The 13,500-nt window shown below is 29.2% G+C and overlaps 1 protein-coding gene across 3 annotated transcripts; it reads left to right on the forward strand.

Annotated features, from left to right (window-relative positions):
- The first annotated feature begins 645 nt into the window (after nucleotides 1-645).
- On the forward strand, nucleotides 646-10,158 carry LOC122499834 (histone-lysine N-methyltransferase EHMT2). 3 transcript variants are annotated; one of them, XM_043608357.1, is made up of 12 exons: nucleotides 646-1,857; nucleotides 3,919-4,520; nucleotides 4,591-4,629; nucleotides 5,379-5,482; nucleotides 5,565-6,210; nucleotides 7,480-7,812; nucleotides 7,900-8,128; nucleotides 8,210-8,416; nucleotides 8,489-8,745; nucleotides 8,865-9,127; nucleotides 9,286-9,461; nucleotides 9,577-10,158. In XM_043608357.1, the coding sequence occupies exons 1-12, from the start codon at nucleotides 1,007-1,009 to the stop codon at nucleotides 9,740-9,742; spliced, it is 3,873 nt and encodes a 1,290-aa protein (XP_043464292.1). In that variant the 5' UTR covers nucleotides 646-1,006; the 3' UTR covers nucleotides 9,743-10,158. The 3 variants fall into 3 exon arrangements, with proteins under 3 accessions (XP_043464292.1, XP_043464291.1, XP_043464293.1); XM_043608356.1 differs by having other exon boundaries at nucleotides 647-1,857; nucleotides 4,588-4,629; XM_043608358.1 differs by having other exon boundaries at nucleotides 648-1,857; nucleotides 4,588-4,629; nucleotides 8,865-9,115.
- Nucleotides 10,159-13,500: the final 3,342 nt, after the last annotated feature.

Here is a 13,500-nt window from a genome sequence, read left to right on the forward strand (position 1 = left end):
AGAGGCGTAAGTTTGTCTCACTCTACATCTTCCGTTTTTGGAAAAAGTAAGAGAGACAAGCTTGTGCCTCTGCCATAGGAGAGAGAAAGACAAGAATGGTTTATACGACTGTCAGTAGAAAAGACCCCTTATGGCGACTTGATTTAAATGTTGTTATTTTGTATATAAATTGTGATTAGTGGAAAATATATGATATTTAAATTATTCCGCCATAAAAATATATTTCTCTCAGGGTGCAATCCCATGTGAGCAGAATACGTCGACCGAAAGCAGAAAATCATGAGTGCAAAAGAGATAGGTAGATATTGTTGTTCTTTTCACTCTCATAATTTTCTGCTTTCGGTCGACGTATTCTGCTCACATGTGATCGCATCCTAAGATAGAAAACCCATTTCCAACTTAGAAAACTGCTTTCGCAATCCGGAACCGGAATCGTAAAACGCAAAAGGAAGAATAAGTTGAAGAAGGATAGATCTATTGTTTATCCTTCTCTAACTCATTCTTCAGGTCGCGATTGCGATTCGGTCACGTTTCATTCTATTCCGCTTCGGCCTTTAATTTTTTTCTACCGACAAATGTATAAATGCACCCTTATCTCGGGATCGTGCCTGCGCCTTCATTGATTGTGGAGACTCCATAAGGCACACAGACACAAGTCGTGCCCCGACTGCAATATGGCTTCTTGTTGTTTGCAATCTTTAGGTTTTTGCAAGAAGACTGTCTTCTTGGGTTTTTGAATAATAAATGATTTTCTAGAAAAATTTGTACCGGCTTCATAAGATCTCTCTCTACCTTATAAGAAAATTTTGTTCATCTTTTTTTTCTTGTTTTAAGGAATAACTAATTAAAAGTTAGACAATATATTCGGTAAATTAGAAGTAAGATAATTTAAAAATAAATAAGATAAACATAAAAAATGCTTTCTGTGAAGAGATTCATGAAATGAATCTGACTTGTTTCTGACTTGTTTAAATTAAAATTACTGGTGTTGACAGTGTATTTAAATATGTGTGACAGCAAGTGTGATGACAGTGCGCTCGAGGGTTGCCAGGATGGCGAGAGCGAAGTTGAGGACACGCTGGAGAGAACTTCTGAGGATAATGTCAGTATCCAACAGATTTTGCAAGAGATGACTAATGAATTTAACAGAGGAGTGAGTCCAAAGCAAACTTTCGAGAAGGATTGTCCAAATAAAGAGTTGCCGAGTCCGGAAGATTTTGAGGTTATCCTCAAAGACGACGGAAAGATGGGGAAAGCAACGAAAACAACGAAACTCGCAAAAGTGCCAAACCAGCTCCCGAAGGATGTCAGCGAAAAGTCGGGTCAGGAATCGAAGGACATTCTAAAGACCAGCGAGGGCAATAATGAGGTGAAAGAAAATCAAGATGCCAAGGAGGCTTTCAAGAAAGATTCCAACATTCCGAGAATTGTCCTCACTTTCAGAACAATCGACGAGAACACAGATTCGGGGAAGAAGACCAAGATTTCCAGTTGCTCGTCAAATCTGGCACTAGTTCCAGACGAATTAGCTAATTGTACGCAAATTGGAGGAGTCTCCGTTAAAATTGAAACTTCCGAAGAATATTTGGATTCTGCCGATAAGTCTGATACCGAGGAAGCTAAAGTCGAAGGTGAAATTAAGGTCGTGAATAAGGACCTGGATAATGATAAAACTGAAGTTGAAGAAGTCGAGGAGGGAGCTCAGTCTGAACTCTTAGTAGATTCTGATGAAGTGCCTCTTGAGAAAACTGATGAGAGCAGAGATGTTTCTTTGTCAGAACCAGTCGCTGAAAAGGAACTTGAAACCAACTCGACTTTTATTAAAAAACAGAGGAAACGAAGACTAAGAATTACTAGGTATGTTATTTTTTATTCACATTATTTATTAATGAAATTGAAAGGCTATAAGGGGATGTACGCCATTAGTTCTTATGATTTATATTCCCTTATAGAATCCATCCCCTATTCCCCTTCTTTCCTCTATTTCAAAAACTTTTCCTTTTTATCAATATTTCCTCTCTTTACCTACTATTTACTACTTTTTTAACGTTATCCCACTATTTGGGTACTTTTTTTTAGATTTCATCCACTAAAAGCCACTATTTCTGTTTTTTTAGAATTTCCACTACTTTAAATTCGCTAATATTAGAAATCACAATAATTCAAATTCTTTCACTAATAATAACATTTTTCATGGAAATTCAATTATTCAAAAAAATTTTGATTCTAAGAAAAAATCCAATTATTATATTTTCATAAATAATAAAATTCATCGAAGAATTTTAATTATTTTAATACTATTTTCAATTAATTAATCGGAAAATTCAATTATTTTCACAAATAAAGTTTTCCACATGAATTCAATTATTTAAAATAAAATTTTCATAATATTTATTATATTTTTTGAAAAAAATAATTATTTAAAAGGGGTCGTTCATAAACTACGTCACACTCCTAGGGGGGGGGGGGTGTCAAGCTGTGTGTGACGAAGTGTGGAAAAAAAAATTTTTTGTATGTAAAAAATCAGTCCGAAAAAGCGTGACGTAGTTTGTGAATGACCCCAAACAATGCTTAAAAAATTATGAAGAATTCAACTATTTTAAAAAAAAACAAAAAATTTTCACAGAAATTCAATTCTTTTTACAAATTTTAATAAAAACTAAATTGAAATTTTTTATCAAAGTTTTTTAATTTGTGGTTTTTTTAGATTAAAATTCCCTGACTTTTGAACTTCTTTGGCTCAAATATAAAATACTGATTTTTCATCTTTCAATAACTTCTCTCGGATGAACAAAAACTAATAATTATTATATTCTGATATTCATTATTATTATCTTTGTAACATACTCTTTTTTAATTTTTTTAATTCAAAACTTTAAATAGAAATACTAATTTTGCAGCCTTTTAAGTTTCTAATGTATTTCGCAGTTTGATTTAAATCAAGATTTAAATCATTGCAGCTCTGAAAAATACTTATTTTCAAAAATTGCGCCTTTTTTTACATTTCTTCAAATTATTGCAACAAAATACTACATTTTTTAGTATAAAAACTAAACTTATTTCGATTTTTATAGTTGAGAAAAATAACTAGGTATAAACTTTCAAAAATTATTTTTAAATCATTTTTTTAAGATAATTGAATTTTTTAAATATATCTATAATAAAAAACTTTTTAAATAACTAAAATTTTCTGAAATTTAATTGAAAATAATTTGTTTTCCAATTATTTTGTTACAATTTTTGAAAATCTATAATTTTCATTGCAAATTTTAAAAATAATTGAATTATCAAATAATTTTAATGAAAAATCTTTAAATGTAAATTTAACAATGCAAATTAGCACTTTTTTAGTAATTAGAAAATATTTAAAGAAGCATAGAAAAATTCTTAAAAGTGCAAAATGAATTATTGCTTCATGCAGGCCTCGGATATTAGGATTTTTTCGACTTTTTTTCAAATTTTGCGACAAAATACCACATTTTTGGTATAAACTGCAACTTATTTCGATTTTTATTAGTGTGAAAAGTATAATAGACAAATCTTTTGTTTGAAAAGTTATTTCTGAATAATTTTTCTAATTAAATTTTCGAAATATACTATTAAAAGATCTCGGACGTTAAAGATTTTTTAATTAAATTTCATTGCATTAAGAAACATTTTTGAAAATAATAAAATTTTTTTCAATTTTATAAAAATAAGTTTTTTTGGAAAAATTTGTATTATAGCTTTTGAAGGAGATGTTTCATTTGAAAAAAATTAAATAACAAGAAAAAGAAAATTGCATCAAAAAGATATAATAGTAAATTAAAAGTATTAAACATAATATTTTTTAAAATATTAAAAAACTAAAATTTTCTTTAATTCTATCATATAAAATTTTTTCTGGAAATCTATAACGCTTTTGAATTTTATTTGTAGTGACGTTGTAGAAGGTGCACCAAGTCCAAAACGTTCTGCCCGACGAATGTGCAAGGAACCTCTGAAAAGTACTGTACTTGAAAGTGCTATAGCCCGCAAAGAAAAGTCTAATTACACCGAAGAACATTTGCAATTTAAACCAATTAGAAAATATAATAAACCTGGGAGACCAAAAAAAATTTTACCGACGAAAGAGGTTGCAAAACAAATTAATAGTAAAGTGGCAGAGGCAGACAACGAATCTGATAATAATACCGTAGAAGGAAATAATAGTATTAATGAAGTAAACATGTCTCAAGACGCTTCGAAGAATTGGTCTGCTAATGAGAGCTCTACTAGTGATTTAACCATTAACGATTCGCAATACTCTGGCACAGACTTTGACGAAATGCCCAAGTTGTCTCCTATATTGAAGAATACAGATTCTGCACAAATAAAATCGGGGAATTCTACTAAAACTGCAATCACAGACGACGCTGCTACCATGTCGGATAATGACAAGCCTTTCTTGAAACCTGCCATTGGAAAAACTAAAAGGGAAAGAGGTCGTCCTAAGGGTAGTCTCGGAGCTCGGAAAATTGCTAAATCTGATTCATTTGAAGGTTTCAAATTTAATATTACTTTGTCAATATTTTTTTATATGCAATTCTATCTTTTTAATTCTTTCAGATGGATCTACTGAATCTGGAAAATACCATGACTGTTCGGAAGGTAAATATTTCAAATCATTTTTTTCATTTTATTAAAAGTACTAGAAAAAATTCTCAATTTTTGTGTCTTTTTTGTTGGCCTTACAAACTATGAAATTACCACGTATACAAAACGTACAATTTTTTCTATTTCTGACAATAATTTCTTTTTAAATAACTTAAATCTTGAACAACTTTAATGAATACTTAAAATTTTCAAAATTAATTGGATTTCAAAAGAGTTGCGTTTACAATTTTCATAAATAAATGAACTTCAAAAGGTTTCAATTTGAAATTGATGTTTTGGAATAATTTTATGTTTGAAGAAATTTGTAAATAAATGTAATAGAACATTTTTTTGAGTATCTAATAATTTTTGGAGTGAATCAGAATATTCTTGAATGTCAGGGAAGAATTCAAAATTTTGTCTGGAAATTAGGGAAAAGTCAGAGAGAAACAAATTTAAAATTTTGTGGTAACTCTGAAAATATTTCGAAATTTAAAACAATAAGAATTATATTTTAGTTTGTTTTTAAAAGTCAAACTTATATTTTTCCTAAATGATATTCTACTGTTTCTTCTTTAATAAATTGTATATTATACCTATCAATCAGGTTTTACAAATTTCAACGACTTTATTTAATTTATTCATCTTGTACCGTTTAACGAAAAAAATTTACGTTTTTGGTGAAAAATAGATATTCGGTTTACATGCACCTCAAATGACCCTAATTAATTATAATTTTGATACTAAAACTTGTTGATTTTTAGAGGATGGTTCCCCTGCAAAAAGAACTCGACGAAGTGTGGCAGCGAGTCCCAGTTCAACTGAGACTCAAGGATCCAAACCAGACTCAGCTTTAATTTCAAGCGAGGTAACTGTCATACTGTCATATTGGATGTATATTTTTTTCATTTTATTTCGAAAAGCTTCTCCATGGTGAAACCTGATTCTAGACACACAGAAAATCAATGATGTGCCTGTGTCAAGTAAGATCCCAATTATACGTGACAGTCAGCGACAATAGCACCCCACTTTATTGTACAGCAATCGATTCCATTGACGGCAAGAAAGTCGGCTGTTGCAATGAAGTTGACGTCAACGACGTAAACATGCGAAGGCCCAGCACTTGCGTGCCCTTCATCATTCTCTGTCGCATGCACAAGGAGAGACTGTTTCGGCACAACTGTTGCCCCATGTGTGGACTCTTCTGTTCGCAAGGCAAGTTTATACAGTGCGTCAATGGTCACCAGTATCATCGGGATTGTGAGATGTATCTCTCTAAGCAAGCCGCTTGTCCTCACTGTGGGTGTGAGAGTCCGGAGTTCGACATTGTCATCTCACTAAACGGATTGAGAGTGCCAATTTATATTCCCACTCGCAGAAAATTTTCAACATTGCCATCAGCGAAAATGACTTTGCCAGGAAAGGGTGACAATACAAAGCTTGCTGAAAGACCACCTAGTCCGCTGATTCAACCAGAAATGATTAAAATACCTGAGCCAACGGTAAGCAGTTCTGATAGACCTGAACGCTACACTATAATGAGTTTGTACACTTCAGTGAAAAATGGTGATTTGGAGAAATTAGTCAATGTTTTAAGTAAGTTGATTTTTTTACCTCTCTCTCTATCTATATATGTATATTGCAGGCTTCACAGTCTGTCCCCTATTTCCCTAAAAGTCCCCTTTTTCAATTTTGGCCCCTAAACGTACCCTATTTTAAAAATTTTCCCTAAATTTCCCCTATTTTTCTCGTCGCAGAAAATTAATTTTTTATCAATAACTTTTAAGTAATTCTACAAAAGAATTCAATTATCTTGATAATCAACAAAATTCTCCGCATAAAATCAATTATTCTAAGGATTTTTAATGAAATTCTTTTCCAAAATTCAATTATTTTGATAAATATCAAAATTCTTCTCAAGAATTCAATTATTGTCAAAAATTTTAATTAAATTCTTGGCAAAATTTAAATTATTTAAACAAAATTTAATAAAATACTTGGAAAGAATTCAATTATTTTAATAAATTTTAATGAATATCTCGTCAAAAATTCAATTATTTTTATAAATAAAAAAATTTTTCGCCAAAAATTCAATTATTTTCAAAAATTTTAATAAAATTCTTTGCAAAATTTCAATTATTTTCAAAAGTTTTTCGCAATTCAATGTTTTTAAATAATATATACTATTTTCATAAAATTTATCAACAAATTTAATTATAGACAAAAACTTGTTGATACAATTCTACGAAAAGATTCAATTATTTTCATAAATAATAAAATTTCATTTACGAATTTAATTATTTTCATCGTATAATTTCAAATATTTTTAATATAATTTTAAATAAATTCCTTGAAAAATGCAATTATTATTAAAAATTTTATTGAAACTTGAGGAAAGAATTCAATTTTAAGAAACATTCAATTATTTAATAAAACAATAAAATTCGTTGCAATAATTCAAATATTTTCATAAATAACATTTAATTCGCTGCAGAAAATCAATTATTTTCAAAAAATTTTAAATAATTTTGCAAAAGAATTCAAATAGCTTGATAAACAATAAAATTGCACAAATTCTTCCCATAAAATCAATTATTCTAAGGAATTTTAATAAAATTCTTTTCCAAAATTCAATTATTTTGATAAATATCAATATTCATCGCAAGAATTTAATTCTTTTGAAATGTAATAAAATACTTTGCAGAAATTAAATTATTTTCAAAATTTTTTGAAAATTCTCGTCATGAATTAAATTATCTTTATAAATAGATAGGGAAAATCTTCTCATAATTCTTTCTACTAAGTGAATATTAGAAAAATGAAAATGCATCTTCCTTCTACGTAATCTTTAAACTTTCTTTTCAGCCTGCGGTTATAATGCAAATCATACATTTAGAGACTATGCCAGCCGCACAAGTGTGCATTTAGCTGCCGAAAAGGGTCATTTGTCTTGTTTGCACGTTTTAATTCAAGCTGGTGGTCAAGTGGATGTTATGGACAAAAATCAATTAACACCTTTAATGTTGGCAGCAAGTAAGGGAAGAGCTGAAGTTGTTCGATATCTCATTAGAATTGGAGCCGATACTACTTTAAAGGGTATAGACGGTATGACTGCTTTGCACATTGCTGCTAAGTCTGGACATTTGTACGTCTGCCGAATTATACTGTCCGAATGCAAAGTGCCAAGGACTTTAATCGGTAAGAAAGTTTTCAATACTTTAAGGTTTACGTTATTTGAAAATAATAATTTTTGTACTTGACTGCACATACACTTTTACGTTATAGATTGTGTTGACGATGGAGGTTGGACGAGTTTAATTTGGGCCTGCGAATTCCGACATACTGCTGTTGCCCGTTTCTTGATAGAACAGAAATGCGATCCTTTGATTAGAGACGCAGAACAAAATATTGCTTTACACTGGAGTGCTTTTAGCGGAAGCTCTGAAATCACAGAATTACTTTTAAACGAAGGCTGCGATGTGAATGCAGTGAACGTGCACGGCGATACTCCTTTGTAACTTTAATATCCTTTCTCTTGATTTATTCAAGTATTTAGCAAATGTCAGACATAATACGAATTTATGTTTATTTTTAGGCACATTGCTGCAAGACAGGATCAATATGCTGTCAGTATATTATTATTAGCTCGAGGAGCAAAAGTTGTTGAAGTCAACAGTGCAGGAGAAACGGCGATAAATTGCTGTTCTGCTGATGGTGATACTCTGGCTGCTTTAAGGCTAAATGCGAAAGTAAACGAGCTCTCGGAACACATGTGGGAAAAGACTGTTAAAATTCTATGCAAGTAAGTTTTGGAGATTTGTGCGATATTAAAACTTGTATTTTCCACAACTAAATTCATTTGATTTGATTTCAGTGACATTTCCCGCGGTAAAGAGACTAATCCAGTTCAATGCGTAAATGGCCTTGATTCTGAAGATAAGCCGACTGACTTTCTATATGTCACAGAGAACTGTTTTACGAGTAATATAAATATAGATCGGACAATAACGTCGCTACAATCCTGCCGCTGTGAAAATAACTGCAGTTCGGAAAAATGTCTTTGCGGTACTATTAGTTTAAGATGCTGGTATGATGAAGAGGGGAAACTCCTTCCTGAATTTAATTATGCTGGTAATGTATAAGGTTTTAATAATATTACTATTTATATATACTTGATTCATTTATGCACAACTAGTGGCAAGTATTTTTGGATTCCAAAATGATACGAAATAAGAATATCTCTTTTTCAGATCCTCCAATGTTATTTGAATGTAATCCGTCATGTGATTGTAATAAAATCACGTGCAATAATCGTGTTGTTCAACATGGTATGACACAGAGATTTCAATTATTTCGTACAAAAGAAAAAGGGTGGGGACTACGAACTCTTAAACACATTCCCAAAGGTACTTACGTTTGTGAATATGTTGGAGAAATTATCTCTGATTCCGAAGCAGATCACAGGGAAGATGACTCGTATTTGTTTGATTTGGATAATAGGGTAAATATTATTGTATGTATTGTATTCATTTATATTTATACTTTTTAATATGTTTGATAGATTATATTTTTATTGTTTTATTTTATTAAAAAATTTATTGTTTTTATTTTGGGGGCCGTTCATAATTTTGGCCGTCATGCCATTTTCCACTAAACATTCTTAATTGTTAGGATGGGGAAACATACTGTATTGACGCTCGACGATACGGCAACGTAGCTCGATTTATCAATCATTCCTGTGCACCTAACTTGCTGCCAGTCCGACTATTTGTCGAACATCAGGATTTACATTTTCCACGAATAGCGTTTTTTGCCAATCGAAATATTGAAGCGGACGAGGAACTAGGGTAATAGTTTATATTTTATTTTTTAAGAGTAATGAGCTAAATTAGAAATCTAGAACTGAGTCAGAAACTTTTTAAAAATTTTGCTACAAATTATGATTTTAATTCTTTTTTCTAGATTTGATTACGGTGAAAAATTCTGGATAATCAAATGCAAATCTTTTACCTGTACCTGTGGTGCTGAAACCTGTCGATATTCAAAAAAAACCATACAAGTTACCCTTGATAACTATCGTAGAAGGATTCAACAAGAAGAAATGCATAATGCACAAACATCTTCGTAATAGATATCCTAAAAATTATTTATACAAACATAGAGTACAAAAACACAGTAACCCAGCTTTTCATGGGTTTCTTTCATACAAGTAAATCTTTATTGTAAATATCATAAACGGCCAAAGGCTATAATTAAATAATGAATGTAGTGTTTGCGTGAATTTTACTGTACTGTTATCAACTTTATTTCAATGCATTTCAATTACGTTATTTTAAAATTCGATTTACAATAAGTTACAAATTTGTATTCATTTCTAATATCGCTATATATTATCATGTCAAGTGCAAACGATTTTTAGAGAAAACATTACAAAATAAGATTTATTGGTTTTAAAATCTTGGAGTATATATTATATAAATATTTATTGTTCAATCATTTCATTATATTTTTAATTATTTTAGGTTGAAAATAAAAATATTATTAAACGCAGTCTCTTATTAAATAATTAAGCCAACAAATAATAGTAGGACATGGAAAGTTGTTATTTCAAAACGTTTAAAAAAATTTTACGCAGAAATTGAATTATCTGCCAAAATTAATAAAATTATTCCCAGGAATTCAATTATTTTTAAAAATTAATAAAATTCTTGACAAGAATTCAATTATTTTAAAAAATTTTTAAATTCTTGACAGTAATTTTTTTTAATAAATTAATAAAATTCTTCACAGGAATTGAATTATTTTCCAAAAATAATTGAACTCTTCGCATGACATCAATTATTTTCGAAAATTCATCAAATTTATCGTAAGAATTCAATTATTTTCAATTATTACTAAAATTCTTCTCAAGAAATTCAATTATTTTGAAAAATTTTAATTAAATTAATGATAAGAATTGAATTGTTTTCAGTACAAAATTTTCTTCGCGGAAGTTTAATTATTTTAAGGAATTTTAATAAAATTCTTCGCAAAAATTCAATTATTTTCAAAATTTAATTAAATTTTTTACGGGAAATAAATTTTTTTTCAAATATTAATAAAAATCTTTGCAAGAATTCAATTATTTTCATAACTTTTAATAAAATTCTCCACAGAAATTCAATTATTTGCCAAAATTAATAAAATTAATCACATGAATTTAATTATTTTCAAAAGTAATAAAATTCTTTTCTGAAATTCAATTATTTGCAAAGAATTTTAATAAAATTCTTGTCAAATTTTCAATAATCTTATTGAATAATATAATTTATCGTATAAATTCAATTATTTTCAAAAGTAATAAAATTCTTCGCAGAAATTAAATTATTTTCAAATTTTTTTTTTTTAAATTTCTCGTTAAAATTTTTATTATATCTTCATAAATAATAAAATTCATCCTGGAAATTTAATTATTTTCAAAAGTTCTGATAAAATTTTTTGCAAAATTTAATTATCTTTTCAACAGTGAAAAAATTCTTCACAGAAATTCAATTATTTTCAAAATTTTTTTTTTAAATTCTCTTCAAATTTCAATTATCTTTGTAAATATCAATACTCTTCTGCAAAATTCAATTACTTACTAATGTTTTATAAATTTTTTCCCAATAATTCAATTATTTGCATAAAAAATAATTAAAATTTTTTTTTTTATAAAGTCTTTTAATATAAATTAATGATTTTATCACTCGGTCATCTTTAATTATTATAAAACATGAAGACATCGATTGCTCCGAGTCGAAGACTCGGAGTGATTTATTTCTTCATGTTTTATAACAATTTTTTAATTTCAAAAAGGTTTGAATTTGAATCTTTTGCAGAATTTTAATTCCTATGGAAAAATAATAATTAAATATTTATTTAAAAAAAAAGTTATTGATGTTTTCAAAAAATTTGTAAATAAATGTAACAGAACATTTTTTTGACTCAAACTTTTTCCTTTAAGGGCATTTGAAACTTGATGACGTCACACATGCTTTGCAAAAACTGAAACGTCATCAAGGTTCAAATGCCCTTAAATTTAAAAAAAAATTTAATTTAATTCGCATTTTACTAAAAAAAAGTCAAAAAAGTCGAAAAAAGTCGCATTTTCTTAGAAAAGTCGAAAAAAGCAAAGGTTTGTAAAATGGTAAAATAAAGAAAATTTACTAATTAATTTTTTTGTTTTTGTAAATAATTAAATTCTATCACAGAATTTTTTTGAGTTTTTATTAAATAATGTCATGAGCGTCGGAAGAAGCAAGAAACTAAACGTGAGGTAATGAACAAGCAAAAAGAAGAAAACAAGAAGAATCGTACGAGATGGAAAAAAAGAAAATTGAGAACAATTGCGTAGTAAAAGGCATGCAGCATTATTGAAACATGTCCGGAAATGAAGAAGAGAGATAAAGTTATATTACACCAAGTGCGAAATGAAGGAAGAAGTAATACAATTTTACAAAGAAAACATGTTTGCGGTGTGATGAATACTACATGGCGAAATCGTGGGATATTTTATTGTCCTTGCGTTTAAAATCAACTGCGAAGCTGTAAATAACCCCGCGCAATCTTGCGGCAAGCTTAAAATTGCCCATACCGAGAGAAATCTTGAGGTGTAAGCTTGCAGGAAGCTCACCATCGTCGTTTTAGGATTTAAGAAGGTTTGAATGTTTAACTTATTTTAATATGCACACGGAGAAAAAAATGCTGTTGAATCAATGACATATGGGTTTGATTCATTGAATAGTGTCATAACGGGCTGCCTAACGTATATGCTGTTGTTTTGAAAGCACCGATTCTAATGATTCGATAGTATCACTTTCTTTGAAACAAAAGCATATTTCTCAAATTGACAGCATACTATGTTAATTCGAAGGTGAATCCTTTTGAATCAATAAACAAAATTTTTTAATTTAACAGTATATGCTTTTGAGTCAATGACTATAACTTTTAAATTTAAAAGCATCATTTTTATGATTCAAAAATTTGTACTCTTAATTTTTTTAGTTGTTGCTATCGATTGAATAACACCATACTGTTAATTCAATTCTTTTATGTGGTTAAATATATACCAACGATAAATTGAAAAAAGGGAATTTTTGTTCACATGTTTTTTATATACTATAATTAATTCTCACACCTTTAACACAACACTTTTTGTTTTTATACACATCTTTTTTTCAATTTTTCACACTAACATATACATCTTTATTATTATTTTCATTTTTTCCAACGGCTAAACACACACACACATACACATTCAAACACACTTATCTTTTTTAGTCAGAAAAATACGGCTATTCCCAAGCGGTCACCCATCCATTTAGTAACCGCGACCAACGACGCTTAACTTCCGTGATAGACGAGAACCGCCGCGCTGCAATGTAATACATCCGCTTCTCAACGTTGGGCACTTACTTTGTGGTTAAATACCGTGCTCGAGATTTTTCGCGTATATAAGGGAATTTATATAGGGAATTTATATTTAACTAGTCATTAATTAATTAAAAGAATTTAAATAATACTTTTTTATATTGGAATCTCAAAAACGACAGGTTTAATAAACATATAAATATATGTGGGTAAGTATTTCAATAAATTTAGTACCTGTCAATGTCTCAAAACATAGTGTTCTTAATTTTATAGCATATGCTATAGGCAGTCCGCAATAGCACCACTCATTGAAACGAAAGCATATGCTTTCGTTTTCAGAGCGCGCTTCTTTAGAGCAAACAATTTTTCATTTGATTTAAATTTACACGCATTTTCTTCAAATTTACCTATTAGATGCTTCAAATGAATAATGTCAAAGAAGCAATAAATTATTCTGTTGCTATATATAGATGAACTATAGAAACAATTTGCACAATA

Source organism: Leptopilina heterotoma, unplaced genomic scaffold, assembly GCF_015476425.1.
Source record: "Leptopilina heterotoma isolate Lh14 unplaced genomic scaffold, ASM1547642v1 Lhet_177, whole genome shotgun sequence".
Lineage (NCBI taxonomy): Eukaryota > Metazoa > Arthropoda > Insecta > Hymenoptera > Figitidae > Leptopilina > Leptopilina heterotoma.